The sequence below is a fragment of the Entelurus aequoreus genome, linkage group LG12 (assembly GCF_033978785.1).
Source record: "Entelurus aequoreus isolate RoL-2023_Sb linkage group LG12, RoL_Eaeq_v1.1, whole genome shotgun sequence".
Classification (NCBI taxonomy): Eukaryota; Metazoa; Chordata; class Actinopteri; order Syngnathiformes; family Syngnathidae; genus Entelurus; species Entelurus aequoreus.
In genome coordinates this window covers 42,501,589-42,527,946 of record NC_084742.1, presented here as the reverse complement: position 1 = coordinate 42,527,946, position 26,358 = coordinate 42,501,589, and the positions used below count along the sequence as shown (strand labels likewise).

Here is a 26,358-nt window from a genome sequence, read left to right as displayed (position 1 = left end):
TTTCGGGAGAACATCCGCACCGTAACACAACATAAACACAACAGAACAAATACCCAGAACCCCTTGCAGCACTAACTCTTCAGAGACACTACAATATACACCCCCCGCTACCCCCCCCACACACACACACCTCAACCCCGCCCACCTCAACCTCCTCATGTCCCAAATTCCAAGCTGCTGTTTTGAGGCATGTTTAAAAAAATAATGCACTTTGTGACTTCAATAATAAATATGGCAGTGCCATGTTGGCATTTTATTCCATAACTTGAGTTGATTTATTTTGGAAAGCCTTGTTACATTGTTTAATGCATCCAGCGGGGCATCACAACAAAATTAGGCATAATAATGTGTTAATTCCACGACTGTATGTATCTGTATCGGTTGATATCGGAATCGGTAATTAAGAGTTGGACAATATCAGAATATCGGATATCGGCAAAAAAGCCATTATCGGACATCTCTAATCATAATATATATTAACAATGCAAGTAGGGTTGGGCGATATGGACGAAAAAGTATATTGCGATATATTTTTACTTAAACTCGATATTCAATATATATTAAGATACATTTTCCGGTGAAAGTATACATATAAAGATATTCATTTCTGAGCGAGATTCAGTGAAATTGAGCTAATGACAACTATACTGTAAACAGTCAGTGACACTTTTATTAACCCAGTTAGTCAAGATGGGTATTAACAGCGATAAAAGAAACTGTTTCAGCAGTACAGAATTACATAACATGAATAAAATGGTCTATCTATGATCTTCCTCACTTCGGCATACATTTTTGGCAGCATTTCTCCTGCGAAATATGCCCGGCTTGGCAACTCAAGAACAGTTTTGATTTGGGCTTACATGGTAAACAACTCAAATGAATGTTTTATCCAGAGGCATACAATTGTCCAAATGTGGCCAGGTAGACGCATTGTGGGTTTCCTGGACGTCGTCTACATTGCTAAAAGAAACATCTAAGGAAAATAATCCCTCTGCCATCTTCCAACACTTAAAAAAAATATATATATATAACCCGCTTGAAAATTCCCTTTTCTCGTCGTCATTTGGGATGTCTGTTGTGATTTCACTTCCTGGTTCCATGACCCGCCCTATCTTGCCTCTGATTGGCCTAATCTCAACCAATCGTAACTCATCATAGTAAACAACCAACCAATCATGGATGTTCTTATACATGCAAGCACGTCTTGAAAGGAGGAAGGGGAGGGGTTAAGTAGCCCATTAGAGGGAGCGGGGAAGCACAAGGAACACAACAAATAAGCGATATTTGGTCATTAACGTGAAATATATTATATCGACCTTACGATATTTTCTTAATTCATATATTGTTCAAAAATATATCGATATATCTTACAAACTTGATATATTGCCCAGCCGTAAATGCAAGTCTCCAATTTAAAAGGATACAAACCTTTATTTCTCATTTATGTACAGTACAGGCCAAAAGTTTGGACACACCTTCTCCTCATTCAGTGCATTTGGCACTCAGCATCAAGGGTTGGAGTTGGGGGTTAAATCACCAAAAATGATTCCTGGGCGCGGCGCCGCTGCTGCCCACTGCTCCCCAAGGGGATGGGTCAAATGCAGAGGACAAATTTCACCACATCTAGTATGTGTGTGACAATCATTGGTACTTTAATCTTAATCTTTATTCTTATTTTCATGGTTATTTACATTGTTACATTACATTTGTTATTGCTTTGCACACTCTTGGCATTCTCTCGATGAGCTTCAAGCACACCTGTGAAGTGAAAACCATTTCAGGTGACTACCTCTTAAAGCTCATCGAGAGAATGCCAAGAGTGTGTGAAAAAGTAATCAGAGCAAAGGGTGGCTATTTTGAACTAGAATATAAAACATGTTTTCAGTTATTTCCCATTTTTTTGTTAAGTACATAACTCCACGTGTGTTCATTCATAGTTTTGATGCCTTCAGTGACAATCTACAATGTAAATAGTCATGAAAATAAAGAAAACTAATTGAATGAGAAGGTGTGTCCATACTTTTGGCCTGTGCTATATAACTGTTTACCATTGTATTTTAGTTGGAAGGTACAGTAAATAACTTTGTTATCCAAAATCAATAAACAAAAATAAAATGGTGTCATTTCTGTCATTTTAAAGTGCATTTTGTCTTAGTTGAAAAAACTATTTCAGACGTTGTCTTCTTGTTTATTGCCATCACGTGATCACGATCATTCTCGCTAGTTCGTCCGTGATGATGCGTTTATTTTGCCTGTCTGATTTGAAGCTGAAATATTCCCTCAACGGGACATTTGGCTTTGTAGTCTTATTTTTCCAAAATGTTGTTACTTTGCGGCACTTCTCACCTCTTTGTCTGCGCTTCCTGTGTGTGTAAAGCTGGCGCCCCGCTCTCCACCCACCGAGACAAACATTGTGAAGGACTGAACTGTGAAAATTGGGACCTCTTTGTCCCTGTTTGAAGCGAGAGGCGAACAAATGCGAGGCTCAACAATTCTGATTGGCCAACATGTCTGTCACTCAAATGCCGGTGATAGCGAAGGAAAAAAAAAACCCTCAGCCTCGTGCGGTTATTTATCGCAATAATTAAAACCTCAATAATAATTCAATGTCTATTAATCTTGCAGCCCTATATTACTGTACATGTTAACCAGGTGTTCAGTCTTAATGTGTCGTAACGCCACTACTCTTGTGTCTCTTCAGAATGTTCCGACAAGGCATGCACGACCTCAAGGTTTGGCCCGGTGTGGAGGGCGATGGTGCAGAGGCCACCAGCACACCTGGACGCACCAACAGCAGTCTGACAGAGGACCAGATGGGAAGACTGGCCAAGGTATTTTTTTGGGCGACCCAATCACAGACAGACAGGTTTTGGGATGTGATGATAAATAATGATAATAAAATAGGTTACAATAAATATGCGGCACTAAAGCCTCGTCTGTTCCCAGGGCCCTGACCTGCAAGTACTCAGTGATGTGAGTACAAGCAAAAGTCATTGGCACCACATTGAAAAATAAGCTCTTGCCTCGTCTTTGTGCCAGATGTTTACACATACGTTTTGATCCTGGTGTGAGTCTGCAAGGCAGAGGGAATCGCTGCTGAAGCCCTCTCGTGGACTTTATTAGCGCGTGTGCATGAAGAAGATACACACACCATTTGGGTACCCACAGTACAAAGCAGGGTTGTCCCAACTTTTTCAATTGAGGGCTGTGTACCAAAAAACTAAACGGCCGCGACCATTATGATATTTTAAAAGTTTTGTAAACAGGCAAAGAAAAATCCAACGTGGATATGCGATGAAGTTATTATATGCAGTGGAATCCTCGGACTGACTGACTGACTGACTGACTGACTGACGTCAACATGAGTGGTTGTCAACATAAACTGTTGTCGACATAGCCAAAGCTACCTATTGCTTGTACATTTATCATCAACTTTTGCCAGGTACATAAGGGGACGGAACGATCTTAGAGGATTTTTGTCCATATTGTATTTGTATTCTTTTCTTTATATGATATAGTCGCATATTGTGTATGTTTCTGAGCTATAATTAAGGGGTTAGGCCATAGAGGGCAGTGTCGATTGCCTGCTAGTTGGATCTAGACCAAGAGAGAAGAAGAGATGCATATAGTCCGCGGCTGTAGTAGAATCCAGAGGGGTACTGCACAAAAGTAGGAGATAGGATAATGAGAAATCACGGCTTGGATAAGCCTTGTTGGTGCTTTCTTGGATTACCGTTTGCTGAGCTCGGATGAATAAATGTTGCTAAATTCATTCAGGATAACCAAAATGTCCCCGCTTAATCCCTTCCCCTGGTTTTGTGCAGTATCTCTCAGGTAGATACTACCAAGCTATTATTTTCAAACTTATTTTGCACTGAACAGGGAGTCGCTGTGTGCCCATTTGGGGAATTCACAACACAGGAATGCAACATTTTTCATCAAAATAATCCCATCTTGTCTCAAATTTCATGTCAACAAATGCGATAGATCATTTAAGTCGACTTTGACCTCAGCTGGGTTTTTTCAATAATAATAAGAACACAACTGTAGACTATGACTTGATGAGTTGTCCACAGAAATAGGAAAAGACTTAAGCGGATTCCACTGTATAGACGACTATGCTGCTTATTATTATCATCAACAAATTTACCTTTTTTTCACTACGTTTCGTCTTTTTGCTTGCCCCCCCCATTTTACAAGCTCTTGTTTAATCTATATCTTTATAAAAGGAGCTACAGGTCCCACTTTGGACACCCCTGCTAAAAAGCATTGTGACTGATTTGACTAACCAGTAATCACATCCATGTGGAAAGAAAGGATGCCTGTTCAGGGCCGAGCGTGTGCAAACAAGTAGCGACAGACACTAACGTAATGTGTGCGTTTTCCTACGCTGCCTTTGTTTTGTGGATGTCTTGCCGCCTCACCTCAGTGGTCTCGTCTCCACGCAGCTGACCAAGGCCCATCGGCAGGGTCACATGGTGAAGGTGGACTGGCTGGACCGCTTAACCTTCAGAGAGATTGAGATGATCAATGAGGTTAGAGTCGTCACAGGTCAATTAAAAAATGATATGAAACATTTAAAAAAAAAAAATTCTTTGTTTTTTGCTAGAGTGAGAAGCGCAGCTCCAACTTCATGTACCTCATGGTGGAGTTCCCAAGAGTTAAAACAAATGAAAAAGAGTACAGCATTGTCTACTATGAAAAAGTGAGCCCTCAGTCTTTTCGTTTTGAGTAAATACAGCTGCAGTCAGAAGTTGACGTGTGCTCATCATGGTTTTGAATGTCTTTTTAAATTTGGGCACTTCTTTGTTCCTTTTACAGGTTGTAATGATAATACGGAGTTCTTATCTATATTTTAATGAGTTTTGATTGTGCTTATGTATACATGCAATCATACATCTACCATACATACATATACAGTTTATACAGGATCTAATGATATAGACATTTTTTATCACAGTTATTGTGACCAAAATCATCACGGTTATCATTATTATCAAGATATTGTTGAATGTGCTCCAATAATACTTAAATAAACACTGAAATCTTTTAACCAAGTCTTATTTTTAAAACGTTAATGCATCTTCACGGGGCATTTAATTGATCGCAACTGGACTGTTTGGTTTGTCTTCAAAGACGTTTCGCCTCTCATCCAAGTAGACTTCATCAGTTCATGCTCAAAGACTTAGACATAGACTAGATCTGACCAATCTAAGTCTAAGACAAGATCTGACCAATCTAAGTCTATGAGCATGAACCTGATGAACCCTACTTGGATGAGAGGTGAAACCTCTTCTAAGACAAACCAAACAGTCCAGTTGCGATCGAATGAATGCCCTGAGATGACAATAACCTGGATGAATGAGAACATTCATAGACATGTTAATGTGTCTTGTATTAAAAGTAGCATTTAAGCTAGCTAGCAACCGAGGAGCCAGCTGCTTCTCGAGAAAATGAGAAGAATCACTAAGTTTTTCAACATGTGGTCATCAAGCACGGTTTAGCGATGATTAAAATTTGAAACAATAATGCTAACCAAATTTTACCGCTGTTTATTATTATACCAGTAATCATTACATCCTAATATAAACCAGTGGTGATTGATTTAAGCTTCCCCTAAAATGTCAAAAAAAAAAGTGGTCAGACATGTACTTAAGTGTTTACATTTCATTGACCAAATATGCGCTAGAATTTGTTCAACTTTTGTTCACAATCAGCTCTTTTGGCGTCAGCTGACGCAACGTTCTCGTAATTGATTGTGGTAGCGTCACCGTGCATTAAACAGTGTTGAAGCTGAGCGTTCATTGGCTTCATTGGGGGAGCACACAGTGGGTTGTTCCACTGCAGCCAAACTAGACACTTGTTGGATAAATGCTCGGCTTTGTCCCGCACACGGACGCCAAGCGTCTCTGGAAGTGTATGTAAAGTGGGTTCGGCCTCGTCTGGCCTGGACGCTGAGCTTCCGCATGATGATTGGATGATCTGTCTGACGCTGAATCCCTTCTGGGCTGATGGAAAAATGAGCGAATCAGCAATCTTGTAGTATAAATTACTGCCAGAGCATTTTTCAAGTTTAATTCCGTTGTTCTTGTTGATATGGAGAATTTTAGAATCTTTTAGGTGACATTTTCTTTGGAAAATTTAGCATCTTTATAACTTTTACCTGTTATCGGAGACTGTAGTCTTTTTTTTATTAATTTTTTTATTTATTTTCCAGAGAGTAGCTGAAAATATGCTTATCCTTCTGGAAAGACCAACAGTCGCTAGTATATAAAGTATACTGTACTTTATATATTTATAAAAGGGGGGAACTCCAAAAAATTGAATATTGTGCAAAAGCTCATTTATGTCAGCAATTCAAGTTCAAATGTGAAAATAATACATGATATTAACTCATTTCATGCAATGTGAGATATGTTAAGCCTTAATTTGTTACAATTTTGATGATCATAACTTGCAGTTTTTGAGAACCCCCAATTTTCTCATATTTTCAATTTGAGGTTTTCATCAAATCACCAAAATTATATCAAAAGAAGACTTCAAATATCTTGAGTTGCATGTTATGAGCCTGTGTCATATATAAGTTTCACCCTTTAAATCTATTTTCTGGAATAAATCAACTTTGCACGATATTCAAATTTTTGGAGTTTTATCTGTACATAAATATACATATACTGTAATACATACTACTAGAGGTGGGAGAAATAATCGATTTTTAGATGCAACGCAATTCGGACATGGACGATAATAGAATCGATTAGTAAACATCAATAATTGATATTTGATTTATTTATTGTAAATAAAGTAATGCAGGCAGTTGTAAAATTTGGCTGACTGCAGTGAGCCAACTCACTGAGACATCCGACCAGCTTCTTTACTATCGGGCACTTATGGTCCAGTTTTGCACACATTTTCATTAATTTAATACATATGGGAATTAATTTAACTGTTTATTTTTCCAAATGAATTTTCATTTCATTTCTTTCAACGCTTATTTAGTGAAAGGACAAGAAATGTAAAACTGCATCAATATACATAAATTAAAGATGCATCAATAATCGATTTTTAATGGAATTGTAGCTCCTGAATCGTAAGGTGCCCAAAGATTCCCACCCATACATACATACATAGAACAGATGACTTACTAGGAAAACAACGTTAATATTTTAAATTTAAAACAGGATAAACAAAACCCACGGGTTAAAGGTCTGTCACACCCAACCCATCTTCAGTCATTTTTCAAAACAAGAATTGAGTGCACAATTTATAATTTTTATTTTGCATTTTAGTTCAAATTTATACAGGATTACAAATATATATACAAACTCAAATATACACATGCAGTCACATACATTTGATATAATAAGTGGTGCTGAGGGCTCCCGAATGTCTTTTAAATTGACCTTTGCAAATGACCAAGCTGTCTTACCTTTTTTGTTAGTGATCACGATAGACTGCAGTTGATAGTTACTGTTTGGAAGCATAGATCTCAAATAACCAGAAGAAACCCGTGGCCTCCTAAAACCCAAACGCTTGTATGCCATGAATGTTTTAATTATGACTGTTTAGGCTCTTTGCAACCCAATGAGTGTAAACACAAAAAAAGTTGAAAGTTGCCATTTGAACTTGAGGCTGTGTTTTCAGCCATCCGGAATGTAACATGTGATGTGGGAAACTCTTCCTCCACCACTAATTGGCATGAAAATGTACTCGTAAGTGGAAACCAGGGCCTCGTAGAGAAAAATGTTGTATTGTGGTCTACACAATACAACATTGTGTAGACATTGTGTCCGAGGATTAACCTCCTCGGACACAGGTCCGAGGAGGTTAAATGAAATCTAGCAAACCTCCACAGAAGAGTGGTTAATTATGCCAGCAGATTTTTTTCCAGAAGCTTGTTGATTTGGTCAAGGCAAAACTTGCTAAGTGACATTAGTGGGGTGATTTATGACACACTGGGGCGGCACTCGCTGCGTCCACAAACATGGAGAGGAAAGGAAGATTTTCATGTAATTATCTCCTTCTGCCCGCTTCTGTCCGGCAACAACCTGTGTACCATATATATGAACCTGTATGTGTAAATGAGAGAACATTCTAAATACATTAATATTTGTGCGTCCAATTCTTGATTTGAAAAACCTAAATTCAAATAAATAATAGGGCTGAAATTGGTATGACAATTATTCCCATGATGAGTGTACGTACACTTCTGACTGCAAGCGTACACCAAAGAGGCAGATTAAAGGATTGTTTATTTCAGGATGTAGATGATGCAGCACCCTTGTCTACCAGCTGTGAAATTGTTAAAGTTCCTGACCCACAGATGGGGATGGTAAGCAACACACACAGACATTTCTTTGTCTTGTACGGAATTAGTATATTTGAAGACGTCTTTTTCCACAGGAGAACCTGGTGGAGAGCAAGCATCACAAACTGGCCCGCAGCCTCCGCAGTGGACCCTCCGATCACGACCTGAAGCCCAACGCTGCGACGCGTGACCAGCTCAACGTCAGAGACGGTTTTTTTTATGTTTATTAATCCGGTCTAATGATTAGGCACACCTTGCGCGTCTGACGTGTGTGTGTGTGTGTGTGTCTCTGTGTCCACAGATCATTGTGAGCTACCCTCCCACCAAACTTCTGAGTTCGGAGGAGCAGGACCTGGTGTGGAAGTTCAGATATTACCTCACCATGCAGGAAAAGGTTGGCAGCGCCCGCACTCTTCTTCAGTTGTGTGCGTGCATTATTTACGTTTCTTGTGGCTGCAGGCTCTGACAAAGTTCCTCAAGTGTGTCAACTGGGACTTGCCTCAGGAGGCCAAGCAGGCACTGGAGCTGCTGGGCAAGTGGAGGCCAATGGACGTAGAAGACTCGCTGGAGCTGCTGTCCTCACAGTTTACTAACCCGACAGTGCGACGCTACGCTGTGGCACGGCTGCAACAGGCAGATGACGAGGTAAATACGGAGGAAAGCAGCAGCAGCAGCAGAAGAAAAAGAAGAGTGTTTGCATTCATTGGACATGTTTTGTAGGACCTGCTGATGTATCTGCTGCAGCTGGTGCAGGCGCTCAAGTATGAGAACTTCAGTGACATTCAAGGAGGCCTGGAGCCAGGCAGCAAGAGAGACGGCCAAGGACTTTCAGATGACTCCACACTGGACAGGTCAGCACTTGGATGTTGGATGATGCGATTCGATTGGCAGCTGCTGCTCATCTAATGCTCTCTGGGTGGTGAATGTTACTTTGAGATTATTTTTCTTTCACACACTGACACGAGGCGATTGCGTATTCTGATTTTTATGGGTTAGAGCCGCGCGCTGACGGCCAGGATAACCCAGGCCAAGCTTTGCCTCACCTGTTTCTCTGTTACGCTTTGTGTTTATTGCTTGCGTAGTTCCCGGATCCTGACGGCCACATTTGGACCCCCCTCCGCCACCCAGAAAGCCAAAGAAGGGGCGGACAGTGAAAACCTGGAGGTAAAAGGGAAACAAGAGGTGTACACACATACTATGTCCTTGTGAATGTATTTCTTTAAAACTCAAATACTGTACATACTGTCATTATATTTGGGACATGTGTTTACCTAAACTTCAAAGCAAATTAGCACTGTCAAATGATACATTTTTAAAATCAGATTAATCACACTTTTGAGTTTGCATGACTCATGATTAATCACAGGTTATTATTTACTTTAATAATTTAAATTACGGTAATGTAAAAGAGACCCCAATATATTTGGACACACATGTCATTTTAAATGTTAAAAAGGATTTTAAAAAATTAATTAATGCACATGATTTATTTGCTCAAAACTTGCTAACCGTTTTATCTAAAGTCCAGTCAAGGTTTGTTTTGAAGTGAAATTGGCCAGTGAGCACACCAGTTGGAGTCTCCTCACTCTTTATTTTTTACCGACTGTTGCATTGACCTGATCACTGACCTTATAACACTCCTTTCAGGTAATCATCCACGGGTAAGGTAAAGGAGAATGTATGCTCAAAATGTATTGCGTGATTAAACTCAGAATACACATGATTAATGCGATAATGTGTCTGGATTAATTACATGGGTTAACTCATTACTTTTGACCGCCATACTTAAAAAAAACATTTTTATTGGAAGTTACTTCACAAGTCACAACAAACCGGTGTAATATGACAGTACTTCCATGATAACATTTTACCCATTTTTTTCCCCTCCCTACCACTTCCCCACACACAAGAGGGCACTAACCACCTACTCAGTGGCCTAGTGGTTAGAGTGTCCGCCCTGAGATCGGTAGGTTGTGAGTTCAAACCCCGGCCGAGTCATACCAAAGACTACAAATGGGTCCCATTACCTCCTTGCTTGGCATTCAGCATCAAGGGTTGGAATTGGGGGTTAAATCACCAAAAATGATTCCCGGGTGCGGCACCGCTGCTGCCCACTGCTCCCCTCACCTCCCAGGGGGTGAACAAGGGGATGCAGCAAATGCAAAGGACAAATTTCACCACACATAGTGTGTGTGTGACAATCATTGGTACTTTAACTTTAACTTAACAATGACAGATTTAGTCAGAATATGTAGTATAATAGATGCACAACGCAAGTCAATAAATATAAACAATGAGCAAAACAAAGTAAATTCAAAATAAATAAATACAAGATAATAATGATTATTATTATTCTCTTCAGGTATTTTCTAATGTAATTGGGGAGCCATTGAGGGATAATCTCCTTTATCCACCTGTTGTGAGATGGCGGTCATCTGGCTAATATCGTGACAATGTCAAGAACTGTTTGCAAGATTCGAGAACAGGGGTCCCCAAACTATGGCCCGCGGGCCAGATCCAGCCCGCCAGCACATACAATCTCGCCCGTGGGATGTCCCCAGTTTATTTATATATATATATATATATATATATATATATATATATATATATATATATATATATATATATATATATATATATATATATATATACATATTCATGTATTTATTTATTTCTCAAGATATATAATTAAATTAAACTCAATTAAGTGTAAATAGAGAGAGAGAGATGTATTTACCTATATGTGTGAGTATATATAGATATAGATAGCCCAATGTTGGCCTCCAGTCAAAAAGTTTGGGGACTAGAAGGAAGTGGTTGCAAGGGGGCACCAAACAGAGCCAAAAAAGGTTCTGTAGAAATTTATGACCAGGTTGTGACAAGCCAGGGACAGAACCAAAACGCCAGGGATCGATTACACCTACTCTTTTAATGCATCAGCTGCATTGGAGAATTAATTTTGTGAACTACTGTACACTTGAAGGCTGTGTCTTGTGCTAATAGAAGACTTGTAAGATAATTGTATGTTGCATGACAGCACCAAAAACCCCCAACAATGTTGGAATAGCGGTAAGGAGTAAACTGCTCAGCAGTGTTGGTCATCTTACCTTAATAAAGAAATTAGTGACAGTTACAAATTACTTCTCCCAAAAAGTAATTGAGTTAGTAACTCAGTTGTAAGAGTAATTAGTTACTCAGCAAGGTAACAGTGACGTTATTTTTCATTTTGTTATTTCATACGCTATTACGTTCGATAAAATCAAAGATGTTTATATTAACTGATTGAAGAATAAAAACACCATATACAGTATTTTAGAAGATTTGATATTTATCAGAACTCAATAGATTGCAGTGTGCCATATGATTATGCATAGCAATAAAAATGTATATATATATAAAAAAAATATTCCGTCAAGTAACAATATTAAATATTGAAAGTACAAAACCCAATATGGTGCCGAAAATGTAAACTTGGGTAAAAAGACAAAAAGGAGCATTTGGCCTCCAAGTAGTGCAATTATCTGCACCTGTATACCGAAATACATCCTGAAAGAACTTTACATAAAACTGTAACCAAGTTTTGGGCAAATAAATGACATGCATTCAAGTAAAACTTTAAAAAACATTCCTAATTGACATACTGACAATAAATTAAATTTGTATAGAAAAATTGGGGTCTTTTCTTAAGTTAATTTTAAATATAAAACAGACATATATGAGGGTGCAGTCAGAAATGTGAACCTGTTCCATCATGCTCCAGCAGTTGTTCTATGCCTATACAGTAGCAACATTGCTGCTTTTTTATTGAATGTGAATCGTTCGCTACAGTGTGTGTCCAACTCCAACATGGAGAAGTGGATTGCACTTTGTCAGGCGTCTGCCTTCACACCTGAACAACTTGGGTGTCTCACCTGAAGAATAAGTTCCTGCTGGTATAGCGCTACAGGTCACTGAGGTACGCAACCCCTTGATCACAATAAGGTGGAAATCCCTCAGGGGGAAAACGAAAAAATAAAAGTAAAATAAAGTATTTTTCATGCACATTTTTATCAACCATCACAACATGTAGCTAAACTCGATGGCCTAAATGTTTAAATTTAATGTAACCTTAAGTACGACTTCACACACAATAGTCAATGTTTACAAAACTGAAAAATACAGTAGTCTTATGAATTATATAAAAAAAATATTCTTAAACTAGGGAACTAGTTTAAGAATATGTTTGGTGTGGGTTCACAGTGTGGCGCATATTTGTAACAGTGTTAAAGTCAAGCCTGCTGCATCAAATGGATTATACTTGTATAGCACTTTTCTACCTTCAAGGTACTCAAAGCATTTTGACACTATTTCCACATTCACCCATACACACACACACATTCCCACACTGATTCACATGACCCATCAGGAGCAAGTTTGAAGTGTCATGCCCAAGGACACAACGGATGTGACTAGGATGGCGGAAGCTGGGGAGCGAACCTGGAACCCTCAAGTTTCTGTTATGGCCACTCTACTACCCGAGCCACGCTGTCAAAGTTTCTGTATTTGTAATTTGTTTATGAGTGCGGTAAAACCAGCAAATACACATAGCCAATTTACAGTCTGTAGATCTTACGATGCATCGCCTGCTGATGGCATTATATAGTGTCAAAAATAAAATATGTCCTCTTCACTTTTCACATATTACAATGGGGAACATGTTAAATCCACATTTTTTTGGTTTGGCGCTGCTGGCGAGAATTTAAACGTCCTCATCTGACAAGGAAAAGCATCTGATTTGTCGCTAAGCCCCACCCTCTGTCATATTATATGCTATTAAAGAACTGTGATTCTTGTCTCACCCATCTACAAGATGAAATTAAATATGATTGGATTTCGTTGATGTCAACATTTTCGTCGATGCTGGTTTACTCAGGTCTGAGCGGTTGGGTGCGTGTGTGCACGCGGACTCACGGAGCCTGACACGCTTTATTCAGTCAAACTGTTGTAACGCACCACTTCACATTTTCAGTCACGGCAATGGCGTTGCAACTAATTCAATTACTTGTTACTGATAAAAAAATAACGCCGTCTGTAACTCAGTTATTACCAACACTGCTGCTCAGTCAGCATTGACACCGTACACAAGAATACAGTTTCACACCAACATTTGAAAGCACATTGGGAAGTAGATGAATGCGGGAATACTTCAAAAGCAGCTACTTCCATCTTGTGGAGTTACAAAAATCTACATCATGAGGTTACCTACAGCCACAGCTGTTAAGACCAATGTTTTTTTCAACTGGCACTAATCAGAGACCCCGCCGTGACATGTGACGTCATACTAAAGTAGAGATAGTATGGCATTAGCATCTTTGGAAACATCATTGTGTGTGTTTATCCGCAGCAAGACCTGTGCACCTTCCTCATCTCGCGCGCTTGCAAGAACTCCACCCTGGCCAACTACTTGTACTGGTACGTACCCTTGTGTGAGCTTTGTCTGGGTTGTATGAGTCAAGCTCACCTGCCGGTCCTCTTCTCAGGTACGTCATAGTAGAGTGCGAGGACCAGGACACGTTGCAGAGAGATCCCAAGACGCACGAGATGTACCTGAACGTCATGAGGCGGTTCAGCCAGGCACTGCTTAAGGTCAGCAGAGCCGAGACGACAGGTTCCTCCTTTTGCCTCGGGCCCTCCTGACATCCACTCAATATCTCGTCTCCAGGGCGATAAGAGCGTGCGGGTGATGCGCTCGCTGTTGGCTACGCAACAGACCTTTGTGGACCGGCTGGTGCAGCTGATGAAGGCTGTGCAGAGAGAGAGCGGCAATCGCAAAAAGAAGGTGGACATTGTACAGTATATCTTGTATTATGTAAATACGTTGTTCATTTCGCCATCCACGTGCGTGCAGGCCTCGAATTTTAACTTTTTAAGGTCAAGGCAAGTGTTGCCTTAAAGGAGGGCTCATATTAGAAGGGCACCAAGGCAAGCATTAATTACTTTCAAGGCCGGGGCTCCAAAGCATGCATGCATATATATATAAATATAACTGTTTTTTTATTCATTATTAATATAAACTTGTCAGCTTTTTGACATTTCATAATGCCTTTATCTCTATTTTTACATTTTGATAGAGGGCGCTATTTTTTAAAATTATTTATTTGTTTTTTAAGTTATGTACATTTATATGTACATGTAGATGCTGTATCGGAACGGATCCATTAAAAGTTTGAGCAGAAATATGTCTTATAGGAATTAACTATACACAATAGCACATTAACAAAATGCTGTGTCACATGAATGTTTTTTGAAGTAATACCTTTGTGACATGAAAAAAACAATAGTAATGTATACAAATCTTGTGTTTACTTTTTGAAATTAAATAAAACACAAAGCAGTTTGGCTAATGAAAATGAAGTCTAATAAACAAGTTTCTCTTGGTTCAGTAAAACAGTTTGGCCAACAAAATTAAAGAGGAGTGACACTTCTCACATTGAATACACAAACTTCGCAGCCTGCGTTCAATTAGATAAGATGACAAAACATTTGAGCTAGTATTGATGTTATTTGAACACTGATACAGTTAGCAGTTAAACAAAGGACGAGTGAACATCCCAGTCAACAAAGTAAATACTTTATAAACAAGTTGTGACAACATTCACGACACATCTCCTGCTGCAAAACATCAAATAGTTTTTCTCCTTCGCTGTATACTTTTTGTGTGGGGACAAGTGCGTCTCTCTCCAATATTGTCCACACCTGTGTCCATCTAAACACAGCAGCACGCTCTTAAACGCACGGCGGGAAGCGAGGGACAATGACGTTAAACCAAGTGCTTGGCTCCGTTTACTCCGAGGGGAAATCTCCCGAACAAAGTCTGTGTAGTTAGTCCGCCATGATAATCAAGCCAAACGACGCTAGTGCGCATGCGCCTGACTTCGTGTTGCCTAAAATGCATTAATAAATGAAAGTTTTTCGGTAATTAAAAAATTAGACGGTATTACCGACCATCCGGAATTATATCTCAAATTATCATTGTACCGTTTATTGTTACACCCCTCGTCCATTAACATGTAAAAAGTCAAGGGCGATCACGGCATGTTCTTGCCGCCGATGTTGGTACATTTTTTAGGGCTTAAGGCAAATGACGAGGGCGGTTGCGGCTTTTGCCGCAGTTGCCATGGTTAAATTCGAGCCCTGTGCTTGTGTAGACTGAAAGGCTACAGGTGCTGCTGGCCGACAACGAGAAGGTGTATCTCTCCGAAATCGAGCCCATTCCGCTTCCTCTGGAGCCTCAGATCAGGATAAGAGGAATCGTCCCTGAGACGGCGACGCTATTCAAGGTTCTGGAAACATCTCTGCACCTGTAGGCCCAATTCAAACACCATAAGGACATCTCGTTACCTTTTGTGTGCATGTCAGAGCGCTCTGATGCCGGCTAAGCTGATCTTTAAAACGGAGGACGGCGCCATGTACCCGGTCATCTTTAAGCACGGCGATGACTTGAGACAAGACCAGCTCATCCTCCAGATCATCTCCCTTATGGACAAAGTATGCTCATATTACGTTTGCCGTTATGCTTTATGTGATCATTATTTCCTATTCAGCTGCTGAGGAAGGAGAACCTGGACCTGAAGTTGACGCCCTACAAAGTCTTGGCCACCAGCACCAAGCATGGTAATGTGTTACAAAATCATTCTCACTTAGGGCCCTCTTCTCATGTTTTTTTTTACACGCTTGAAGTTACGCATATTTCTCTTACTCATATTCGCCCATGCAACCTGCAGACACACCCGCCCCGCGTAAGTTAGGCAAAAGTGCTTAAGTCGTGAATGAAGGCAGGCTCATTACTAATGAGGCATCCTTTGCCGTGACGCCTCTTAAGTCGGGATCCTCGGGATCAATGTTCCCTCTAATTTTTCATGTGTGTGAGCAAACGCACAAACTCCCTGAGCATTCAGTGGAGCACATGTGAGCAACATCAGACGTGCACACTGTGGCCACACCAGCGTCACACCTGTCCCAAACAATTTAAATGTTTTATTAAAATTATTTTCTGATATAAGTGATTTTGCCCTCTTACAATGACAATAACAAAAAAACATGTTTTTCATGACCTATGTGCTAGTATTGTATGTCTGGCTGCGGGTCCTGCCTTTAAAATAAAATGTTACCCCTTTCAGAGATTATATTTAGTTCCTGTAACTTTCTGTCTGTAAAATACATCTTTTTATTAGCATTTATGAAATCTAGTGACAACATTTCATGAATTATATCCTTAGATTAACATCCTTAATAAATGACAGTAAAATAAGCACACATCTGATTGAGGAGTCCGAGTGTTACAACCTCGCATTTACACAATGTGTGGCGTTGGGGTTGTCCGACTTTTTGTGTGGCCATAAACGCAGCACTGGCTAAGTGCCATGAGTGCGTGTGTTGGTGCAGGTGAGACAGAGCGAGCGGCTTCTGTTGATATGACGGATGACAAAGTTGGTTTAAGCCTGGTTTGTATGGCAGAAAATGACCAGTTTTTGTAGATAAAAGTTTTTTTACTCATGTTTTTGGTGTGGTTTTTGCTCAATAAAGTGATTGATGGAATTCATGTCCGTAAAGTGTCTCGACAGACGATAATTGAACTGTGTTGACAAAGATTGTTTTATTCATTGGGGCCACTCTTGTTGTCACCTGTCACTCACAGAGTTGCATTGCAAAATCATACAGACTAAATTGTAATGTGTTTATTTCGTTTAGAGTTCAGATGGGATTTTTTATTTTCTGCGCGGCATTAATTTGCTGTGTGCAGAGGACGCGTGAGCAGTGCGCAATTGCGCAGTCGCGCACCGGGAGGAGCTGGACGAAGTGGCAGGGGAGAGGGAAGTCTGGGACTCCCTGCTTAGGCTGCTGCCCCCGCGGCCCGACCTCGCATAAGCGGAGGAAGACTTCAGCTGTCAAAAAATCAGTGGAATCAATTGATAGACGCCACTTTATTTGAGATATTCTCTATTAAATAGTAACATTGTGCCATGCTCACTGTCCAGATGCAGTCCTTGTTTGTATTAAACGTCTGCTAATGCCCTTCCACTGTGGTCGCACTCACAAGATAACAATGTGCATCTTGATTATTGATAGTTAATACAAAAGTGGCATCATCTTCCTTTAATCCTCATCTCAAGGGATATTTCCAGGTGTCTCAATTGAAGTGATCAGAATAGGTTTGATAGTTTTCTGGAAATGTATTTTATAATGGTATTGTGTGGGGTGTAGCGCTGCATCCAAACTTTAAGTGCAATATAATGTTTCACCTTCCAGGGGCACTGGACCTATTCCAGCCTCAGAGGCGCGTAGGAACAAAAGTATTTAGGTCGATGGGAGAATACGCAAAAGGCTAGCTTTGTCAGGGAACGGCCACATTTAAATGTCGCGCCTTCCGAAGTGCTCATCTTAGATGCAGTGACAGACTTTAAGTCCAGTATGAGAATGCTGCCTGTCCAGAATCCGTGCAGTTACGGACCTTTTTTTCCTTAAGCAAATGGGAGAATAGGGCCCTTAGTTAGTATCTCATCAGTGGCTCATTTCTATTGTCTTGTTTCAGGTTTTATGCAGTTTGTCCAGTCTGTTCCAGTCGCTGAAGTACTGGCCACTGAAGGCAATATCCAGGTCAGCCCTGCACACTTTCAAAAACCTTTTTATGGCCCCATTTTATACAGATTAGACCTGATGTATGCCATCATCGTGTATTCCAAGTGTGGTGTCCAAAATGTGGCCTTCAGGATAGAATTTTGACAGTTAAAAAAGTACTTCAGTTGCTCTGTTGTTGTTGTTGTTGTGTTTGCTGTTGTTGTTTTTGTCTCTCTGTCTAATCCCCCTCTTGTCCCCACAATTCCCCCCTCTGTCTTCCTTTTTTTCTCTTTCTATCCCCTCCTGCTCCGGCCCGGCTGCACCAAATGATAATATAAATACATTTAATAAAGTCAAAATAGAAATAAGGCAACAAGAGAAGTATCCTACACTTCTCTTTTGTAAAGTAAATCTGAACAGCCGATATGGGCATCTACATCTGCTATATGATTTGCCCGAAAAGCTGGGCAGGACAATTTAAAAAAAAAAAAAAAAAAAAGTACTTCAGTAAGAACACGCAATTTTGTGTCTGTATTTTAAAAAGGGGTCACATTATAATTTTTTTATACGTTTAAACACTTCTTGTGGTCTACATCAGTGGTCCCCAACCTTTTTGTAACTGCGGACCGGTCAACGCTTGAAAATTTGTCCCACGGACTGGAGGGGATGGAGGGTGGGGGAGGGTGTTTTTTTGTGTTTTGTGTATTTATTTCTTTTTTTGTCATAAAAAAATACAATCATGCGTGCTTACGGACTGTATCCCTGCAGACTGTATTGATCTATATTGATATATAATGTAGGAACCAGAAATATTAATAACAGAAAGAAACAACCCTTTTGTGCGAATGAGTGTGAATGAGTGTAAATGGGGGAGGGACGTTTTTGGGTTGGTGCACTAATTGTAAGTGTATCTTGTGTTTTTTATGTTGATTTAATAAAAATAAAAAAAATAAAAATATTTTTTTTAATTTCTTGTGCGGCCCGGTACCAATTGATCCACGGACCGGTCCGGGCCGCGGCCCAGTGGTTGGGGACCACTGGTCTACATAACATGTAATGGTGGTTCTTTGGTCAAAATGTTGCATAGATGATGTTTTACAGACCATCTTCAAGCTGCTCTTTGACCGTTTTTTTAGGATGTGCCGTTTAGTGGGAGGTCTTATTTACGTACTTCCACTTTGACTCTGTCTTCTCCCCGTCTTTGGTTAAACTTTTACCATATACAGTGCATCCACTGTTTCCACATTTTCCAAAATGGAATACATTTATTTTTTTCCCCAAAAAATTCTACACACACAATGACAATGAGAAGTTTTTTTTTTTATTTTAGCAAATTTATTAACAATAAAAAACTATAAAAATCACACGTACATAAGTATTCAGACCTTCTGTGCAATACTTTGTTGATGCACATTTGGCAGCAATTACAGCTTCAAGTATTTTTGAATAGGATGCCACAAGCTTGGCACACCTATCTTTGGGCAGTTTCGCCCATTCCTCTTTGCAGCACCTCTCAAGCTCCATCAGATTGGATGGGAAGCTTTGGTTTTCATCCAGGAAGTCTCTGTACATTGCTGCATTCATCTTTCCCTCTATCCTGACTAGTCTCCCAACTGTATTTTTGCCTCATTCCTGTAAGAATCCAGCATGTGACTGAAGCATTAAGGAGTAGGACTATCCAGGACTAGCTGCAGTGTGCTCAAACATTCACCAGGGACTTATCAGGTCTTGCCAGGTCGGTAGTGCATTTTTCATGCATTCGTCACTTACGCTTTAAGTGAGGGATGAGGCAAAAAGTAACCCAGCACCACTAGACTGAAAAACATCCCCCCCACCATACTTCACTGTAGGGATGGTATTGGCCTGGTGATGAGCGTTGCCTGGTTTCCTCCAAACATGATGCCTGGCATTCATGCCATAGAGTTCAATCTTTGTCTCATCAGACCAGAGACTTTAGTTTCTCATGGTCTGAGATTTCAGGTGCATGTTGGGAAGCTTTTACTAAGAAATGGCTTTCGTTGGGCCACTCTACCATACAGGCCTGATTGATGGATTGCTGCAGAGATCGTTGTCCTTTTGGAAGGTGCTCCTCTCTCCACAGAGGAATGCTGTAGCTCTGACAGAGTGGCCATCTCCCTGACTAGACTAAGATACAGATGTCTAATTTTGAAAATTGTATTCATTTAGCTGTTTCGTTTATAAAGTTCTTCCTGGACTGTTCCAGGAAGGAATAGCCTCCCAATTAATATGAGAGAATGTCCGACTTTCTGCACTTTTAAAAAGCATTTTACACTATTTCTTTAAAGTTTCCTGTCATTTTATCATGATGACAAAAGTTGTGTTTTTGAATGTTTGTGTTTTTAACATGATATTGTCATTTTCCTTCTGGGTCCCTGGTTTTCTGTTTTGGGTTTACAGATGCAAATGAGCAACTATGCAGTCTGTAAATGTGTATTGTCCTGAGTCAATACATTTGGAATTGCAATAATATACACTACCGTTCAAAAGTTTGGGGTCACATTGAAATGTCCTTATTTTTGAAGGAAAAGCACTGTACTTTTCAATGAAGATAACTTTAAACTACTCTTAACTTTAAAGAAATACACTCTATACATTGCTAATGTGGTAAATGACTATTCTAGCTGCAAATGTCTGGTTTTTGGTGCAATATCTACATAGGTGTATAGAGGCCCATTTCCAGCAACTATCACTCCAGTGTTCTAATGGTACAATGTGTTTGCTCATTGGCTCAGAGGGCTAATTGATGATTATAAAACCCTTGTGCAATCATGTTCACACATCTGAAAACAGTTTAGCTCGTTACAGAAGCTACAAAACTGACCTTCCTTTGAGTAGATTGAGTTTCTGGAGCATCACATTTGTGGGGTCAATTAAACGCTCAAAATGGCCAGAAAAAGAGAACTTTCATCTGAAACTCGACAGTCTATTCTTGTTCTTAGAAATTAAGGCTATTCCACAAAATTGTTTGGGTAACCCCAAACTTTTGAACGGTAGTGTATGTGAAATGTAATCCAAGTTTAGAAGATGCGCTATTGCATCCAGTACATTTTTCCTGTCAAAAGTGAAAGGAAAAAATACAATTAGCAAGAAAGATGAAATGCTTTATTTCCAGGCTTGTGCGAGCCACATAAAAAGCGGATTGAGTTTGACACCTGTGCTCTAGGGCAGCGATTCTCAAACTGTGGCAGTGGTACACGGGCTTTATCTCGTGGTTCGCCATAGAAACACTTGATTAAAGTACAGTGTTTTATTTTCCTATATTCCAACAAAGTGGCCAAAAATATTAATAAAAAAAAATAAAACCTCTGCCTTGAATGAATACTTAGGCCTACTACGCTACTGTATTATAAGTTTTTTTTCTGAAGTGGTTCTCGGTGAAGGGCAGCACGGTGGAACAGGGGTTAGTGCATGTGCCTCACAATACGAAGGTCCTGAGTTCAATCCCGGGCTCGGGTCTTTCTGTGTGGAGTTTGCATGTTCTCCCCGTGACTGCGTGGGTTCCCTCCCACCTCCAAAGACATGCACCTGGGGATAGGTTGATTGGCAACACTAAATTGGCCCTAGTGTGTGAATGTGAGTGTAATTGTTGTCTGTCTATCTGTGTTGGTCCTGCGATGAGGTGGCGACTTGTCCAGGGTGTACTCCGCCTTCCGCCCGACTGCAGCTGGGATGGGCTCCGGCGACCCCGAAAGGGACAAGCGGTAGAAAATGGATGGATGGATGGATGGGTGCTCGGTGAAAAAAAGTTTAAGAACCACACTTTTACTGTTAGAACCTCCTTTAAAAAGTCACTTTTGAATAACCTCTAACAAAAATAATGTAAAAGTGTTTTCATTTCACAATTAGAGCTTCTTCAGGAAACATGCGCCAAGTGAGAAAGGTCCTTACGGCATCAGCTCCGAAGTGATGGACACCTATGTGAAGAGCTGCGGTGAGTCTTGTGAGAGAGCAGCACGGGAAGAGCGCACTTGTAAAACGAGCCGTGATGTCTTCCAGCTGGTTACTGCGTCATCACGTACATCCTGGGAGTAGGGGACCGACACCTGGACAATCTGCTCCTCACCAAGACCGGTAAGTCCGGCATACAGAACATCCCATCACCTTTTTTTATTTGCAAGAACTCCGTCGATGCTGATCCTCTCGCAGGGAAGCTCTTCCACATTGACTTCGGTTACATCCTGGGTCGCGATCCCAAACCGCTGCCGCCGCCCATGAAGCTGAGCAAGGAGATGGTCGAGGGCATGGGAGGCATGCAGAGCGAGCAGTACCAGGAGTTCCGGAAGCAGTGTTACACCGCCTTCCTGCACCTGAGGAGGTCGGCGTTTGTCACTTTTATTTGTACTTCTTTTTTGGGGGGGTAAAGGTGCTCTCTCTACATAATTTCTCTTGCTCAGGTACTCCAACCTGATCCTCAATCTCTTCTCACTCATGGTGGACGCCAACATTCCCGACATTGCCTTGGAGCCAGACAAGACGGTCAAGAAGGTAAAGGGCTTTTGCTGTAATATTCGGTACAATAAAAATCAGAATGACATAACAATCGTGCGCAGGTGCAGGACAAGTTCAGACTGGACTTGTCGGACGAGGAGGCCGTCCATTACATGCAAAGTCTGATTGACGAGAGCGTGGGCGCCTTGTTTGCCGCTGTGGTGGAACAGATTCACAAGTTTGCTCAAGTAAGAATTAGCATTTTTGCATGGCGATATCGTGAAGAGCCAGTGTTGCGATAGCGGTGAGGAGCAAATTGCAGAGCCAGCATTAATCGCAGTTCGTTGTAAACAACACGCATTACTTTTCAGTTCAGTTTCAGTTTATTTGGAGCATGCATACGATACAATGTAATGCATCACACAATTCCAGTTGTTTCATTACAGCACGTCCGAAAAGGAGTAGGAAGAAGCAGAGCTTATTTAATCCTACCCCCTTTTCATACCATAGCAATTTTATCCAATGTGCTTGTTCTCTGTAACAGAACAGTGAACAAATAAATAATATACCATAGTAAGCAAACAAATATGAAATACATAAATAATCTTTGTCTCAATTAAAAAAAAGGGTTCAAGATGTTCATCAATAATTCTTGTTCTGTGTACTTTGTGAACACTTGTAGTTTGAACAGTCTCTTAAAGGCCTACTGAAACCCACTACTACCGACCACGCAGTCTGATAGTTTATATATCAATGATGAAATCTTAACATTGCAACACATGCCAATACGGCCGGGTTAACTTATAAAGTGCAATTTTAAATTTCCCGCCACACTTCCGGTTGAAAACGTCTAGATATGATGACGTATGCGCGTGACGTCAACGATTGATACGGAAGTATTGGTACCCCATTGAATACAATACAAAAAAGCTCTGTTTTAATTTTAAAAATTCCACAGTATTCTAGACATCTGTGTTGGTGAATCTTTTGCAATTTGTTTAATGAACAATGGAGACTGCAAAAAAGAAAGTTGTAGGTGGGATCGGTGTATTAGCGGCGGACTACAGCAACACAGCCAGGAGGACAGAGATATATAGCAGACGCGCTAGCCGGCGAACTCACCTTAACTTCCTCCGTCTCGCCGACCGCATCTGTGATCGGGTGAAGTCCTTCGTCGCACCGTCGATCGCTGGAACGCAGGTGAGCTCGGGTGTTGATGAGCAGATGAGGGCTGGCTGGCGTAGGTGGATAGCTAATGTTTTTAGCATAGCTCTGTGAGGTTCGGTTGCTAAGTTAGCTTCAATGGCGTCGTTAGCAACAGCATTGTTAACCTTCGCCAGGCTGGAAAGCATTAACCGTGTATTTATATGTCCATGGTTTAATAGTATTGTTGATCTTCTGTCTATCCTTCCAGTCAGGGATTTATTTATTTTGTTTCTATATGCAGTTAAGTACGATGCTATCACGTTAGCTCCGTAGCTAAAGTGTTTCGTCGATGTATTGTCGTGGAGATAAAAGTCACTGTGAATGTCCATTTCACGTTCTCGACTCTCATTTTCAAGAGGATATAGTATCCGAGGTGGTTTAAAATACAAATCCGTGATCCACAATAGAAAAAGGAGAGAGTGTGGAATCCAATGAGCCCTTGTACCTAAGTTACGGTCAGAGCGAAAAAAGATATGTCTTGCACTGCATTCTAGTCCTTCACTCTAACGTTGCTCATCCACGAATCTTTCATCCTCGCTCAAATTAACGGGGTAATCGTCGCTTTCTCGGTCCGAATCGCTCTAGCTGCATTGAAAACAATAGGAAAATGTGAGGAGACTTTCAACTGACTACGTCACGCTACTTCCGGTAGGGCCAAGGCTTTTTTTTATCAGATACCAAAAGTTGCGATCTTTATCGTCGTTGTTTTCTACTAAATCCTTTCAGCAAAAATATGGCAATATCGCGAAATGATCAAGTATGACACATAGAATAAATCTGCTATCCCCGTTTAAATAAAAAAAATTCATTTCAGTAGGCCTTTAAACTGAATCATTAGTGCTTTGTTAGATTTCTTTGGTTAATCCGTTCCATAATTTAATTCCACATACTGATATACTAAAGGTTTTAAGTGTTGTACGAGCATACAAATGTTTTAAATTCGATTTTCCTCTAAGGTTATATTTCACACCAATAACAATAGTAGCGACATTTTTGAAAAGCTCCTTATACGTTCATTGCCATGACAACAACAGAGCTAACATTCTCATCATCACAATTTAATAATGCACTGTCAATTGTGTGCTCAGTACTGGCGCAGGTGAGCTGGGACGAGGGCCCTAAAGCAAAGCGGGAAAAGGCAAAGAAGGCGCGACCGACCAACCTGCAAGGTTACTAACAAGGAGACAGGTTTTTGTGTTTTAAATGTACAACCTAATAAAAGTAAATTATATAAGCTTTGATGGTTTTGTGTGTATTACACAGCATGACAGTGTTTTTGTGCTGTGTTTGCACTGTTTATCAATTGAGCATTAAGGACCATGTGGGTGGTTGCACAACTCCACTTGTGGTGAAAAGACTGAGTTTATTTTCCTGCTTTCACATTAAGAGTCTAAGAATAGCTCCAAGATCCATTTCCAGACCTTTGTGGACTCTGGAAAGCGTAAAAAGGGACACATCACACATCAAACCCCCCTCAAAGGTTCCCCAATGTGGCGGAAAGAGTGCAGCAGCAGCAAAAGACGTGATGTTCTCAAGATGGAGTCACGGTTACCAGAAGGTCACAAGTTCTTGTTTATAAAACCGATGGTTTGGGCCTCGCAACCATTCTTGTGTTTTGTTTTTCCATTGACTCAGCTCCTTGTGGACCAACTAGGAGTGTTTTAAAGTCTAACACTTGGACTTTTTCAAGATCTTTGCAGTAAACTAGATTATTTAAATAAACATACTGCATATACTTGTGGTGTCAAAAAAAAAAAAGATTTTCAGATTAATTGTGATTTTTATTTGTAACGATTCTTAAACGGTAAAAAAAATTGCCGTTTAAAATTTAAATAAATGAATTAATTAAATTAAATTTTAAAAAATCGATTTTTTATTTATTTTTATTTTTTACTATCTATTTTATGGAGGAATGTAGTTAATCGTACTGGCATCCAATATTATTGAAATAGCATTGATTTTGAATCGAGAATTGATTCTGAATGGAATCGTTTCCCCCTAAAATCGAATCTAATCCTGTGTTGCCCAATGATTCACAACCCTAGTGTATATACTTGTATACAATGTATGTGTATTTGATATATTTATGTATAAATATATTTTTTAAATATTTGTAAACAATATAATACTTAGTAGAAACAAAATAAAATGTTTGATCCTTTTGTAAGTTTACCCCTTAAAATGATATGAACTGCACAGAACTTTTATTGTACGTTTATCACAATTTGTAACAGGAAAACAAAATGTAAAATAAACCTGCATGAAATAAAGTATCTGCATTTGCATTTAAGAATGCAATTTAATCCCAAAACAGAGCAATGTAATTTAAATTGATTATTAATTCATGTGTATTTTTGGTAATTAGGGGAAGTCTTTGTGTACAATGAAATACATTTTGGTATATTTATTTTGAAAGGTTTCAAATAGAACACTTAAGATTGTGTGCTGGGGTACTTGACTGAGTGCTTACATCATGATAGGGCAGGTTGTTTAAACAGCAGCACACTGATGCGAAGTCGGCGGCGTTTCTGGGTGTTGTTGATAAATGGTTTTCGCTTCGCATAGTAGAGTTTTAACTGGCACTTACAGATGTAGCGACGAACTGTAGTTACTGACAATGGTTTTCTGAAGTGTTCCTAAACCCATGTGGTGATATCCTTTACACACCGATGTTGCTTTTTGATGCAGTACCGCCTGAGGGATCGAAGGTCCGTAATATCGCTTATGTGCAGTGATTTCTCCAGATTATCTGAACCCTTTGATGATATTACAGACCGTATGTAGTGAAATCCCTAAAT

At 40.1% G+C, this 26,358-nt stretch overlaps 1 protein-coding gene across 2 annotated transcripts in view; it reads left to right on the top strand.

Moving 5' to 3' along the window:
* The window catches only part of pik3c3 (phosphatidylinositol 3-kinase, catalytic subunit type 3), a 29,030-nt gene extending 3,689 nt beyond the window's left edge, over positions 1-25,341 (top strand). The window contains exons 4-26 of one of the 2 annotated variants that reach the window (XM_062066014.1): positions 2,702-2,831; positions 2,947-2,973; positions 4,449-4,535; positions 4,610-4,705; positions 8,261-8,332; positions 8,404-8,508; positions 8,610-8,702; positions 8,768-8,953; positions 9,029-9,159; positions 9,391-9,472; positions 13,692-13,759; positions 13,828-13,933; positions 14,010-14,126; positions 15,496-15,627; positions 15,707-15,835; positions 15,892-15,961; positions 17,880-17,944; positions 21,773-21,857; positions 21,923-21,997; positions 22,073-22,241; positions 22,321-22,411; positions 22,477-22,602; positions 24,649-25,341. In XM_062066014.1, the coding sequence (XP_061921998.1) occupies positions 2,702-2,831; positions 2,947-2,973; positions 4,449-4,535; positions 4,610-4,705; positions 8,261-8,332; positions 8,404-8,508; positions 8,610-8,702; positions 8,768-8,953; positions 9,029-9,159; positions 9,391-9,472; positions 13,692-13,759; positions 13,828-13,933; positions 14,010-14,126; positions 15,496-15,627; positions 15,707-15,835; positions 15,892-15,961; positions 17,880-17,944; positions 21,773-21,857; positions 21,923-21,997; positions 22,073-22,241; positions 22,321-22,411; positions 22,477-22,602; positions 24,649-24,663 (2,257 nt within the window). In that variant the 3' untranslated portion in view covers positions 24,664-25,341. The remainder of the gene's footprint in view (positions 1-2,701; positions 2,832-2,946; positions 2,974-4,448; positions 4,536-4,609; positions 4,706-8,260; positions 8,333-8,403; positions 8,509-8,609; positions 8,703-8,767; positions 8,954-9,028; positions 9,160-9,390; positions 9,473-13,691; positions 13,760-13,827; positions 13,934-14,009; positions 14,127-15,495; positions 15,628-15,706; positions 15,836-15,891; positions 15,962-17,879; positions 17,945-21,772; positions 21,858-21,922; positions 21,998-22,072; positions 22,242-22,320; positions 22,412-22,476; positions 22,603-24,648) is intronic. The other variant, XM_062066015.1, reaches the window with a different exon arrangement.
* The last annotated feature ends 1,017 nt before the right edge of the window (positions 25,342-26,358 follow it).